Source organism: Notechis scutatus, chromosome 10 (genome assembly GCF_049901735.1).
Source record: "Notechis scutatus isolate UNSWTSFEM ecotype Mainland chromosome 10, rNotScu1.2, whole genome shotgun sequence".
Lineage (NCBI taxonomy): Eukaryota > Metazoa > Chordata > Lepidosauria > Squamata > Elapidae > Notechis > Notechis scutatus.
The window spans coordinates 1,003,202-1,016,481 of record NC_142018.1 but is presented as its reverse complement, the minus strand read 5'-3'; the positions used below and the strand labels follow the sequence as shown (position 1 = coordinate 1,016,481).

Genomic DNA, 13,280 nt, shown 5'->3' with positions numbered 1-13,280 from the left:
TCTTCACATGCTGCCTAGGGATTCATTATTTAACAATTGGGGATGGGGAGAGAAATGAGAAGGCTGCACAGATGGTCCTTGTTTAGTAACAATTGGGATCAGCAACTAGGACTGGTTGCAGTTATATATTTTTATCACTGTTTTAACTGCAAACTGTCATTCAACAAAGCAGTCACTAAACAAGGACTCCTTGTACAACAAATAGATGAGCTAATACAGACAGGATGAAATTATTTATAGGTTACTGTGAACTTCATAATTAAAACTTCTAAGCTTCATTCTCACTTAGTTGTTTCCAGTTAGATAAAGGAAAATATAAGTCAAATAGTTCCAAAATAAGAATTAATTTTTTGCTGTCATCTCCCACCCTGTTTTTGATATATTATTGGGTATATGCAAATTCCCTCATCTGGTGCTTTATAGATGTTTTAAGAGTGCATTTCCAAGAACTACCTTCTAGGGTAGTACTCCCAATACAGGTAGACCTCAACTTACAACAGTTCACTTGATCGTTCGAAGTTACAACAGTATTGAAAAAAGTGACTTATGACCATTTTAATAGTTATAGCCTTTCCAGCATCCCCATGGGCACATGATTTACATTAGGAACAAGGGTGACTGTTCAAGGATGACTGTAATGTATAAACTAGAGTACTCCTTTGCATATGAAACATGGCCCACATATGTAGGTTTTGCGGTGGGTTTTGTCAACTAACCAACCAGAACCCAGGAAGAAAATCTAAGGTCCATTGGAACTATGCATTTATTAAGCCCAACATAGCTTAGGTGACATGTTTTCATGACAAACAACTCTTTAGCTGTACTTTGTGACTGTTACAGGAAACAGCAAATTATTAACATGAGAATTTTATATGCGTACACTGGGAATTCAGCTGCTAGGCCAGCTGTGTTCGTCCTTTTGGACACAACATCTTCCAGTTATTGCTTGACTTCAGCCATCAAGTACAAAGGTATGGAACAGATTTTTCAAGTGCAAAATGAATCATAAGACAAGACTACCTTTTCTGCTCTCCAGCCAAACATCAAACTCTATATTCCGATAGATCTCAGGGTCCAGGGCTTTCAATACTTTGTAGGGAAAGGGCATCCTTGGGTTTTCAGGAGGCTGTGAAGTTGAAGAGGAGCAAATTAGAAGAACTGCTGGCTACAACTGTTTTTAACTGCCAACTGTAAAGGAAATGCTCAAACCTATCTACTGGTTTACACTTTGCACCTACTATTTGATATTTATCTTCTAATTGCCACATGCAAGTTGAACTTCCCATGTTCTAGGGTGAGCAACCACCCAAGAATATGTGAAGTTCAATTTGCACATGGCAATTAGAAGATAAATATCAAATAGTGCAACAAAAGTGGAATAAAAAACTTGAACAACTGATTAGGCATTTTTACACTTCAATAATCTCCGAGGCTAGGAGACAAATTAATTTAATTGCTTTTATTTGAAATAATTTAGAGCTTGTTCCAATCCTGGAGATAAAGTGCAAAGCAGTCCTCTCCTCTTGGGAATTCTGTTTTAACTAGATCGTCAATGACCACAAAATTAAAAAAGGACATAGTTTGGGTTAAACAGTCCTAGGTTAAACTATGTTCAGTATTAACCACAGGTACAAGACATGCATACAAGTCTCACACATACAAGCAGCAAACTACGTAAACTCATAGTTGGCTAGTCTCACTTTCAATGTGTATATGTGAACTTACATTCTATTGAGAAGAAAAATGTGTGCATAGTAACCTGATTAGAGCCCTTTTCCAAAAATAATCCTCTATACCAGGCAGACAGGACACAGTAAAATAAGAGTAGAGCAACTTTGATTTCTCATTCCTAGTCTTGGATCCTGCCTCAATTTCCTGAAGGGTTGCTTAATCTTAAGACAGCCATTATTTTGGGTTAAGGCAAATAGCAGAGAAGCCCAAGTTATCCAGGTTTAGATAAACTACATTATGAGTTTGCATCACTCCTATTTTGAATGGTGCAGTCATGTTATAGTTCTCGGGTCTCCAACTTTGGCAACTTTAAGACTTGTAGACTTTAACTCCCAAATGTCATGCTGGCTGAGGAATTCTGGGAGTTGAAATCCACGAGTCTTAAAGTTGCCAAGGTTGGAGAGCCCTCTTATACAGGTAGTCCTCAAGTTACAACAGTTCATTTAGTGACCATTTGAAGTTAAAAACAGCACTGAAAAAAGTGATTTATGACCATTTTTCACACATGATCTTTGCAGCATCCCCATGCTTATGTGATCAAAATTCAGATGCTTGGCAAATGATTCACATTAATGATGGTTGTCATTAATGATGGTTGTCATGTGATCTCTTTTGCAACCTTCTGACAAGCAAAGTCAATGGGGAGTTCAGATTCACTTAACAACTCATTACTAAGAACAGCAATCAACAAATATGGCAAGAAATGTCATCAAATGGGGCAAAACTCACTTTAAAATGTTTTACTTAGCAACATAAATTTTGGTCTCGATTGTGGTTGTAATTTGGGAACTACCTGTCATTAATTCAAATCCAAACAACAATTTAATGACTCTCTGTTTGTTATATCAAAAAAAACAATGGTATTGAAAAAACTACATACAGAGAAAGGGGGGACATGGCAAAGGAGACTTTGCTTTTTAAAAAACTCTCTGTAGAACAGGAAAGGCTTAAGAACAGAATATTTAAATGCCACATTTAGGTAGCACAGCTCAAGAAAGCCAGAAGTATGTTTATGACACCTTAAGTATAGTTTTCCAAGATGATATTTTCCCAGCCCTTAAATCTGCCTCCCCTGTAGCCAAATTTAAACATTTTAGACATGTAAGTGTTCAACCAGAGCAGTGTAGTATCAGAAGAAGAGGCAAAGTTAAAAGGAAGAAGAGGTAAAGCCATGAAACTGTGCTTCCTGCTACATATATAGATGCATAGATGCTACATAGATGCACATATGGAATCTCCTTGTCTGAAAATTGTCAAACCTTTTCTTCCTCTGTGACTTGCTTGCATTTTTCCTCCGCTGGGTGAGCCGAATCAAAGCTGACCCAGTCTTCCAATCTAAACAATTAAAGACACATCAGATCAAAAAAAAAAAAAAAGCAAACCGTCTATCCATCACTGTCCAGTGCTGAAACCCAGAAGCAGGAAAAGCAAAATGCAACAGCATTGTGGTGCCACCCAGTGTTGAATGATCTGGTAAACATCTCCCTGGTGTCACCATCTGGATTTAGAATTTGACCTACAAAAACAACTTGATGACAGCAGCTTTGCAATCCTCATGGAAGAGTTTCCATCCATGAGACTGCAAGAAGGCTAGGAAAGGAAGGGAAAGAAGTCATCAACAAATGAGAGAAGCAAAGTCAGTTGACTGCTTGTTTTATAAACAGCAACTCAGCTTAGATGGTGAGCAAGCTAGGAAGATGGCCTGAATGAAATCACTATAAATGAGTTTGGGACATTTCTCTTGGAGGTTGTAAGATTCTATATCTACCCTAAAATTAGCATTCAAGATACTATCCTGAAGCAGGGGTGGGATTCAACCGATGTAACTATCGGTTCAGTGATTATGTTTTGTGTGTGCATGGACATGTGTATAAAACATCGTAAGCTGTGCTGCCTGGACAGCTGATAGGCACTGCGTATGGGTGCGCAGCGTTTGAAAAGCCACTTTTTAACTGCTTTTTCAACCTCAGCTGTGCCACACAAAGCAGCTGAGGTTGAAAAAGCAGGAAATAAAGGACAGGTAAGTGCCCGGGTGGGCAGGTGGGCCAAAACAGCAGCAGACACAGAACTGGTTCAGTGTCTGTTGCTCTTCAGAGCTACCGGTTCTATACAGCTGGGCAGAACCGGTAGCATCCCACCCATCCTGAAGGCTGTGTAAATTCTGGCTTTCTTAATCTTGGCTGGTGGGGTTGGGTTGATACCACCCTTTACCTCTAGATACATTCCAGATAGCAACTTTCTTTCACCCAGTGTGTCCTCTCCCTAAATTTGTTAAGGAGCAGCTTCCAGAATTCATTGGAAAAAATAATTTTGGCTGACTACTGAAGAAGTCTGCTGAATTGGGACAGTTAGTTGTGCTAAAGGTAGCAAAGGTGTTGACCATCAATCCTCTTATTGAGTTTTCCCAGCTTAGGCATGACATGTTAGGATGCTCTGGAACACCATCTCAAGAAGTCTACTGAGACAATAACTGTAACTTTTTAATTTTCAAAGCATACCTCTTTTCCGGAGCATTTCTGGATGCCCTGTCAGGAAGGCAATCAAAATTTGCATCTTCACTGCCAACAGATGCACTGTTTCTGTTTTTCTTAGCCCCATTTCGAAACATCTCAAGGGCACTTTTCAATTCTTCTTCATCCACTTTGAAGACATTCTTGTATAGAATTTCATAAAGGACAGCTAGGCAAATAAAGGGTTTGACCTTTATAAAAATTTTATAAGCTAGAACACACTTTTTAACACAATAATTTTTCGCCAATTGCTATTTATAGCTGTGAAATGTGGACTTTAAACAGGCAGATAGGAGAAAAGGGTGGACACCTTTGAACTGTGGTGCTGGAGGGCAACTATTATGCATCTCATGAGCTGAAAAAAATAACAAAGAAGGTCCTAGACTGAACCTTACCAAATTATCACTTAAAGCCAAGATTGCCAAACAGAGGCTGTCATACTTTGGTCATGTCTTGAGAGCTGACTCACTTGAAAAGCCAATCATGTTGCGAGTGATCAGTAGAAAAGGGAGAAGGGGCCAACCTAACACTCACTGGCTGGACATTATAAAGGATGACACTGAGATGACCATGGCAGATCTGAAGGAGGAAATATGCAAGATAGAGGGATGGAGGGTGCTGCTCCATAGAGTGACCAAGGGACGGACGCAACTAGATGACTGATAAAGACAATATGCTTTTAAAAATAGGGGATTTCTGGGATATTCTTAGCAAACATCTTACACAGGATAGATTTATTATTATGCTACTTAAAACAGAGTGGTAGGATAGAAAAGGCAATGTTTTATTTACCCTGGCAGATTGCAGCGTTGGCTTGAAATTGTTTGGTGTACACAGAATCATAATGACCATTACTAGAACAGCACAGTAGAATCTGAAAGGCAAAAATCTTACCTTAAAAATAATTCTGGGAATATGAAAACATGTGTTGTTTTGATCACCATACAGAACAGTATGGTGATAGAAGTTAAATGTCATTTGTAGATTAAATGCAAAAATGATTTACGTTCAAATAAAAAGGTGCTTTTAAAATTATGTCTATGCATAAAAGAAAAACAATGCATGATAGCTCTTATATTATTTATGAAGCACATTTTGCAAACACTTATTTTGTGTCATAAATTGATTTGTATGATTGTGAACATATTCAGTTATATATCACAAGAGCTGTCCAATTAAATCAGGACACCATTAATCTGTTAAATAAATGCCCTACTTTAGTTATTTGGATATGATGAAGGTGTGGTATTAAGGGGAATAGCATATTTTTTAATATTCATACACCTTAGAAGAAGACTAAAATAGCCTATAGAATTCTATTTTTACTATACTGTTCTCGTATCACAGATGCAAATAAAAATTAAAGGGATGGTATATACTTTACATTTTCACTATAATTGTGAAAATATGAATCATATAAAGCTTTTATACAGAAGGCAGAAGGCAGGGCAATGCACAAAGTCACATGGTTTGTGGAAAAATTAATACTTTCTTCTGGTGGTTCTAGATCAGAAAACTTAAAAAAACACTGGGTGCAAATTTTTTCTAGCTACTATTATATTAGTAACAGTTAACCAATTCATTTTATCAAGTTCTTATGCATCATTATATGGGTAAAATAAAAATAAACTACAGTAAAAGTGTTGGACTAAAATTCAAAAAAACCTCATTCCAAATGTTGCTTGGCCAATTTCTGTTCTCATCAATCTTCCCATGATACATAAACTGTGGCCACTCTTTCCTCTCAAAATTATACCTGCAAGCACACAATGCACACTAAGGCTATCAAAGAGAATGTGTGGGGTTTTTTTCTGGATTGTTTATCGCAAAAAAGTTCCTGAAATGTCTCACTTCAAGTATGTTTCAAGCATTTCAGGAGTTGGAAATTAATAAAAAGTTTTATATTCGCTGAAGTGATTTTGTACTTGAGGAAGCTAGAAACAACAGGTTTGCATATCATCTAATGCATAGAGTGGTACTTTCAATTTTTTCCTTATAGGTCAAGTTCGCTTACCTTATCCTCAAAGCCGTTGTCAGTAGCGTAAGAAGCAGGTTTTCCAGGGTGCCGATAAAGAATGAAGTCTCGGCTAGATAATTGCAAAGATAAGAGACAGGAAAAAAATAAGTTGTCCCAATTGTTTTTTTCAAGAGGCAACTGGACTTTGTTTTTCTTCGAAGACGTTTCGCTTCTCATCCAATGGATGAGAAGTTCATAACTGTAGCAGCTTCTTGAATGAGAAGCAAAACGTCTTCAAAGAAAAACCAGAAAGTTCAGTTGCCTCTTGAAAAAACACCTTTGGGACAACCATGACATGGATGACTCAGAAGCTCCATAGACAAAAAAATAAATCATCTTTCTTCGAAGCGTATGATACACTGGTACACCACAGGGTTGCATGTTGAGTTACTCTTACTTTTTATGTGCATGACTGCATTCCCACTCTCACTAGTAATACTATTACTAAATTTTCAGATGATACAACAGTGGTGGGATTCATCTCCAGGGGGGATGCCTACCGAGATGAGGTAGATGGTTGCTTTTGTGGTATGGAGAGAGTAACTTGGTCCTCAACACCAATAAGACCAAGGAGCTTATAGTGGACTATAGAAGGAACAGATCAGACATCCAGCCCTTGCTTATCAATGGAGACTGAATGGAGCAAGTGGGAGAGGGCCCAAAGAGCCACATGCGGCTCTGGAGCCACACGTTGCCAACCCCCATCATACATGAAGCTGTTCTACTACACTTTCTATCAACTCAGTATTTTTTTCCTTTGGTCTTCATTCTTACTGTAATAAAATGTCTCAGCAGTTTTAATTTGATAGCTAAATGCCTACAAAAGCCTTGGAAACTGCTTCTATTAGTTAGCCTTTAATTTATAATTTTAGATAACAGGTTTTATGGTATTTCTATGGTACTTGACTGTACTCTGTCTTGAAAAAGCTTATTTAAAAGGCAGCATGTAAATCACAAACGATCAAGGAAAATGGAGTTATGCTGCTTTTAAGATAGACCCAATAAATTCCTGCTAAAGCCAACTGTTTAGTAATTGCCAAATAGATTTATGTCCTATTCCAACAAAGATTCAGATCATTTTTATAACTGCTAAGAGCTGTAAATGGTGGAAACTCTTTAATGTCTATGAAGGAATAAATGATGAATACTTTCTTTGGTTACTTGTGCTTCTATTAAGTTACAGGATGTATAATTTAAATAATATGAAGAGATCATGTTCTGACATTATAATATAGTACTTACTTATAGATCAATGAGAAGGCACTGATCTCAAGTTGTCCAGCACTTTCCTGTTTAACAGAAGAAAAATGAAGTGACTACTTCGCAATATAACAATTTTGGGGTGACTCCAACATAAGTCCTCATTTACTGCTCAATCTAGTTAATAACACAAGCATTAATGTTCATATTAGATTGCCATAACACATTCCACACAGAGGGCTCCTTAAAAATTCAAAAACAGTGATTCCCAAACCAAGCAGCTACATGATTAAATCAAATTAGACCAGGAGGTTTTCAAACCTAGCAACTTTAAGACTTATGGACTTCAATTCCTAGAATTTCCCAGCCAGCCATGCTAGCTAAGGAATTCTGGGAGTTGAAGTCCATAAGTATTAAAGTTGCCAAGCTTGGACACCCCTGAATTAGACTATCCAACATTGGTTACATTGGAAATAGTCCTCAACTTATGACCATTTGTTTAGTGAATATTCAAAGTTATTACCAGTACTGAAAAAAGTTACCTACAACCAATCTTCACACAACTGTTGCAGTGTACCTACAGTTACCTGATCAAAATTACAGTATTTTTCAATCACATATCCCAAAACAACCTGGAGCAAATAGGGCAGGATATCAGCATTTTCATAAAGTAAATTGAAATATATATTTTCTTAAAGGAGCAAAAGTCACACAGAAATGCAAAAGAAATAGGTGCATTATAGCATCAATGTATTAATTTTATAACTCAAGTGAAATACAGTAGTAAAATTGATGTCAACTTCCATATTTTTACAAAAAAAGATAACTTCAACATGTTTGGTGGAAAAAGAGAGATCTACATTTCACTTTTGAAGTTACTATTACTATTTTCCAAGACTAAAATCTGCAAAAAAATTTCTCCAGATAAGACCCTTGCTTGTATCTGACAACACATATGTATGTACATATATCATTAACTAATAAAGAAAATATAACCCATCTGGATTGGGAAAAAATGATCTCTAGCCTAAACAAAGCCAATTTGAATTTAAAGGAAAAAAAGTAAAGGAAAATCCTAACATACAGACAGTTCTCAATTTCTGTTGCTAAGCAAGACAGTTGTTAAATGAGTTTTGCCCCATTTTGAAACCTTTCTTGTCACAGTTGTTAAGCAAAACACTGCAGTTGATAAGCAAATTGTGGGATTGTTAAGCAAATTTGGCCCCACCATTTTCTTTGTTTGTCGGAAGCCAGCTGGAAAGTTACAAAAGGTGATCACATGATCCTGGGACCATCATAAATATATGCCAGTTAGCAAGCACCTGACTTTTGATCCCTGACCATGGGGATGCTATACAATCATTTCATGTGAAAAACCAGTCATGAGCCACTCTTTTCAGAGCCATTGTAACTTTGAATGGCCACTAAACAAATGGTTGTAAGTTGAGGACTATTTGTACAACTTTGTATTTTACACTTCTTTAAACTTTCAGGGGCTTCTGTTTAGCTGTTCTGATGAGCTACAGCATATTTGCCAAATCTTTCTTACCTTGGGATTTCCAAGTCGTTGCAAGTATTTTTCAAAGGAGCCTTCCACATACTTGATTTGAAAAGGGAGAAAGGGGATGCAATTAATGATTTTGCTTTTATCCAATATCCTAAATTCTGAGTAAAACATTCAACTCATGTTTAGACCACCAATTGGTGAAAGCCACAACTTTGCACCCATGTTAGAAGCTCTAAGAACTTCCAGGTTGAAATAATTAATTGGTGATATCACTGCCACCTTGGGACACCCAGTCGGGTTTTCTTTCATATCCTTAGCAGGAGCTGGAGTGAAAGACAAGAGCTCAACCCTGCCCCAGGATAGCTCTCTGGTTTCAAAGATGGGCTTCCTAACCTCCTACCCAGCATCCCAACCAGTCGAGCCACTGCGCTCCAAAGCCACCATTGAGTCACACTTATACAGGCTTACAGCAACCATTAACTGAACAAAACTTGTGCCTGTGTCCTATGTATGATTGCATGTTGAAACATCCCAGTAAATACATTATCAGATGTTGCAACATAGAAGAAAGTACTAAATAAAGTGGGAGAAGAACTGAGCTGATTTATAATGGAAAAATATCAGGAGCCTTTAACACCCTTTCCAGGTAACATAAGTTTTTGCAAGGTACAACTCCCTTCATCAAATAGACAGTGGCTAACTATTTTCTGCAGCTGATAAAGGGAGCTACAGCTCACAAAAACTTGTGCCTTTTAATAACATTTGGAAAGATGCTACAGACTTCCGATTTTTGCCACCAAAGACTGACACAACTCAATAAATCAAAGTGGCTTGATTTGGACATCTGACACAATAAAGTATGTATATACATATATCTGCAAATGGGTTTAAAGGTGTTTTAGTCATACTAAAATGCAAACCCACTCCCCTCCAACACTCATATTATCTAGTTTGGTAGTGAAAAGTCTGCAAGAAAACCACCAAGCTCAGAAAGCAGCCAGAGATCTTACATTCTGAAATGATTTGGCATAATTTTTAATGAAACTTCAATACTACCTGACACTTAACTCTGAGCAGCTAAGAAAATTACTATATAACAAAAATTAGAATTCAATTCCCCACTTAAATATATTTCAAAATCAAACATGTATAAATTAAATGTATATATGATTGGAGAGGTTTATATACATACTTTAAAACATACTTCAAAAACAAATATACTCACAGACTCAAAATTTATCTGATTTTTCCTCATGAAGGAAACGCAAGCATTTCTGACTGCCATGTGATGAATCTGACAAGCATAAACCTAAAACCATTGATATATCAATTAAAATTTAGGGCAGAATGAACCAACTACAGTTTCATGAAGTGGAATAGAGCTATGTGCAAATTACATCTGTTTTGAAGCATCAGTTATTAATGCTTGCTAAAATATTCAAAGATTAAAACAATGTTAAGGAAATCCTTCAACTTAACTTTGGAATGTAATTAATGTGCTTCCTTGTCTTAAGAGCTTGCAAATAGAAGCACAAATAAAGCATGATCCTTTGATTTGATACTAAATTCAAGGATCAAAAAACATACACACTTACCAAGTTTAGCCTTAATCTTTCTTTGGTGAGATCCTGAAACAGTTTAGATCTTGTACAGAGTACATTTGTTCAATAAATGGTATTTGGGTCACTTCTAGCCAAAATAGGCAGATGCATTGTTATTTCAAATTAGCTAGATAAGGGGTCAAGCATTATGCATACTCCATAAATGGTTACATTAGAGCAGTGTTTCCCAATCTTAGCCATTTTAAGAGGTGTGGTCTTCTACTCTCAGTATACCCAAGCCAGCAGTAGGTATTTCTGGGAGTTGCCCATATCTCTTAAAATGGCTAAGGTTGCAAAACATTGCATTAGAGCAGGGGTGTCCAACCTTGGCAACTTTAAGACTTGTGGACTTCAACTCCCAGAATTCCTCAGCCAGCTTCGCAATTCTGGGAGTTGAAGTCCACAAGTCTTAAAGTTGCCAAGGTTGGACACCCCTGCATTCATAATTATTCCCAGAGACCCATTACATCTCAAAGTAGTCCATGGAACTCGGATGGAAAAGAGGCTACAAGCCCTTAGCTACTCAAACAGGTTGCTCCAGTTTTTTAAGTGTTGAATGTTTGTTTATAAATGTTACATTCCCTTGCAGTCCAGGCAAAACCCAGCAAGCACACCATACTTTTCCATAGCTCAGATCCGAAATACAAACAATAACCCATAATATTACAAACTCTGCCAGCCTGATTAACTTATCATTTGCTCAACTGCAGCAAAATAACAAGTGTGAAATGTGCTACATTTGGCACTAGTCTTTCCTAATTTGAGAGTTTTAGGCCCAACAAATCAATTTGGGTGCTAGGTCAAGAAAAATGCAGCACACCAACTTCACCATTTCTTAATGCTTTGTGTGTGTTCACACTGCTAAACCCCATTTTAATCATGGCAGATTGGTAAGCCACTATGTATCATTTAACTAGGACTACAAACGAAGGTAGTTGGCTTCACAAAAGACAGGAAGTCAAACCCAACCCAAGTCTGAATATAACCCATTGTAGGAACCAAACTTTTTAAAAAGTTGCTTATAAGTTAGCAGGACCATTTCACCAGGCTGCGTTAAATTCATACTTTACAGTATACTTCTATCTGGGCCAACCAATTCATTTACTATAATTTGTCCTGGGATATTTTTTTCTCTTTAAAGGGCAACCGGTAAATCCTTTCAAGGAGGGAAAGGTGCATTCAACCATTTTTACAAAGCAGAAACAAAACTCGAGGCTTTAACTTAAAGCCAAAGAGGTCGGCGGTGAAAGGAGGTCTGACTCGTTAGGTTTCATCTGCTTGGCCGCTGCTCCGCTTGGATAGAGACTCCCCAAGCCCAAAATTAACGAGGAGGGGCCGGTCTCTGCTCGCGGGTGTTTCGCGTACCCACGGTTTACCAAGTCGCGGTTTCCCCCCACTTCACCCCAAAAGCCGGAGCACAGCCCCGCCAAGAGCCGGGGGGCGTCATTCCCAGGGCCAGCCCGGGCTTTACCTGCTCGGAAATGGCCCGGAAGAGGCAAGTGGCGTCTTTGGCCGTGAGCTTGCGGTAGAGCCCCTGACTACCCAGGTACTCATCCATGGTCACCTCGCTGAGGGACTTCTGGCCAAAGTACTTCTTCCAGCCCTTCTGCATGGCCAAGGTAGGGGAGAAGCGGGCAGGCAGGCAGGCAGGCAGGCAGGCGAGGCTGCGGTGAGCACAACCCCAGGAAAAGGCGCTGGGACGGGGACCAGGCGAGGATCCCCAAGCGGGCAAAGGGTGCGGGGAAGCAACGCGCAAGAGTAGGGTCGAGCGCGGCCGGGGAGGAGGGTGTGGCTCTGGCCGGCCCTTTCAAGGCGAGCGCGGGGTGGGAGGCGGCGGCCGGAAGGGCTCTCAGCTGCCGGCAATCTGGCCCGGGCCAAGCGCGCGCCTGCCCGCCCGGCGCACGTGGGAAGCCGGCAGCCCGCGCTTAGTTTGTCCACGAGGCGCTTCGGAGTGGCTGAGATCCTGTTTCGTGGGGCTGAGGTTCTGGATGGTGAAGGAAACCCCGCGTGGCCTTGACCTGTAGGGTCCCTTATTTGGGAGCACTCTATGGACCAGTCTGCTTGACAGGCCAATTGGAGGCCTTGGCAGGGATGGAAATGTCTCCTGCTTCGAGCAGAGGGTTGGACTAGAAGACCTCTGAAGTCCCTTCCAGTCCTAAGATTTTATATTCTATGATTAGTGAATTAGCTTAAGTCTATTGTATGGGGGCAGTTGGGTTAATGGAGGCTCCAGGTGTTGCACATAGACACAACCACTGATCTAGCAGCTGTGTTCCCACGATGCATTTATCTGTGATTAACTGGGAACGGCTTAGACAGTTACCAGATGTCTCCTTGGATTGGAGATTACATGCAAACCGGGGTCCTGTAAAATAACCCATGGGCTTGTTTTAAACAGTGCATGCTACATTAAAGTAAAAGTGGTTGTAATCTTTTCATAGACAGTAATGGTTCGAACAGTTCAGCTTACTGTGATTTATCATAATCCGGACAGCTGTTTGACAACACACTGGGTAAACCTATCTGCTCCATGTGGTAATACTCCATGTGAGCTTCAAAGTTGCTTTCTCTACATGGTGTCCCACGGCAACTTGGACCCAGGTTCCAGTAATTGGTGAGTGACTCATGCTTGATCTTAGCCCAAAGGATGAGAAACTGGCTATTCCTTAGAGTTAAAAATCAGAGTCTATGGAAATTTTCAGTCATCCAGGTCA

At 39.2% G+C, this 13,280-nt stretch overlaps 1 protein-coding gene across 1 annotated transcript in view; it reads right to left on the bottom strand.

The window, feature by feature from the left end:
• The window catches only part of ALG13 (ALG13 UDP-N-acetylglucosaminyltransferase subunit), a 70,621-nt gene that overhangs the window by 44,323 nt on the left and 13,018 nt on the right, over nucleotides 1–13,280 (bottom strand). The window contains exons 5-13 of the mRNA XM_087972340.1: nucleotides 12,038–12,370; nucleotides 10,191–10,274; nucleotides 9,008–9,058; nucleotides 7,501–7,547; nucleotides 6,256–6,328; nucleotides 5,034–5,115; nucleotides 4,230–4,410; nucleotides 2,991–3,066; nucleotides 1,021–1,126 (exon numbers count right to left, since the gene is read on the bottom strand). Of these exons, the coding sequence (XP_087828466.1) occupies nucleotides 1,021–1,126; nucleotides 2,991–3,066; nucleotides 4,230–4,410; nucleotides 5,034–5,115; nucleotides 6,256–6,328; nucleotides 7,501–7,547; nucleotides 9,008–9,058; nucleotides 10,191–10,274; nucleotides 12,038–12,370 (1,033 nt within the window). The remainder of the gene's footprint in view (nucleotides 1–1,020; nucleotides 1,127–2,990; nucleotides 3,067–4,229; nucleotides 4,411–5,033; nucleotides 5,116–6,255; nucleotides 6,329–7,500; nucleotides 7,548–9,007; nucleotides 9,059–10,190; nucleotides 10,275–12,037; nucleotides 12,371–13,280) is intronic.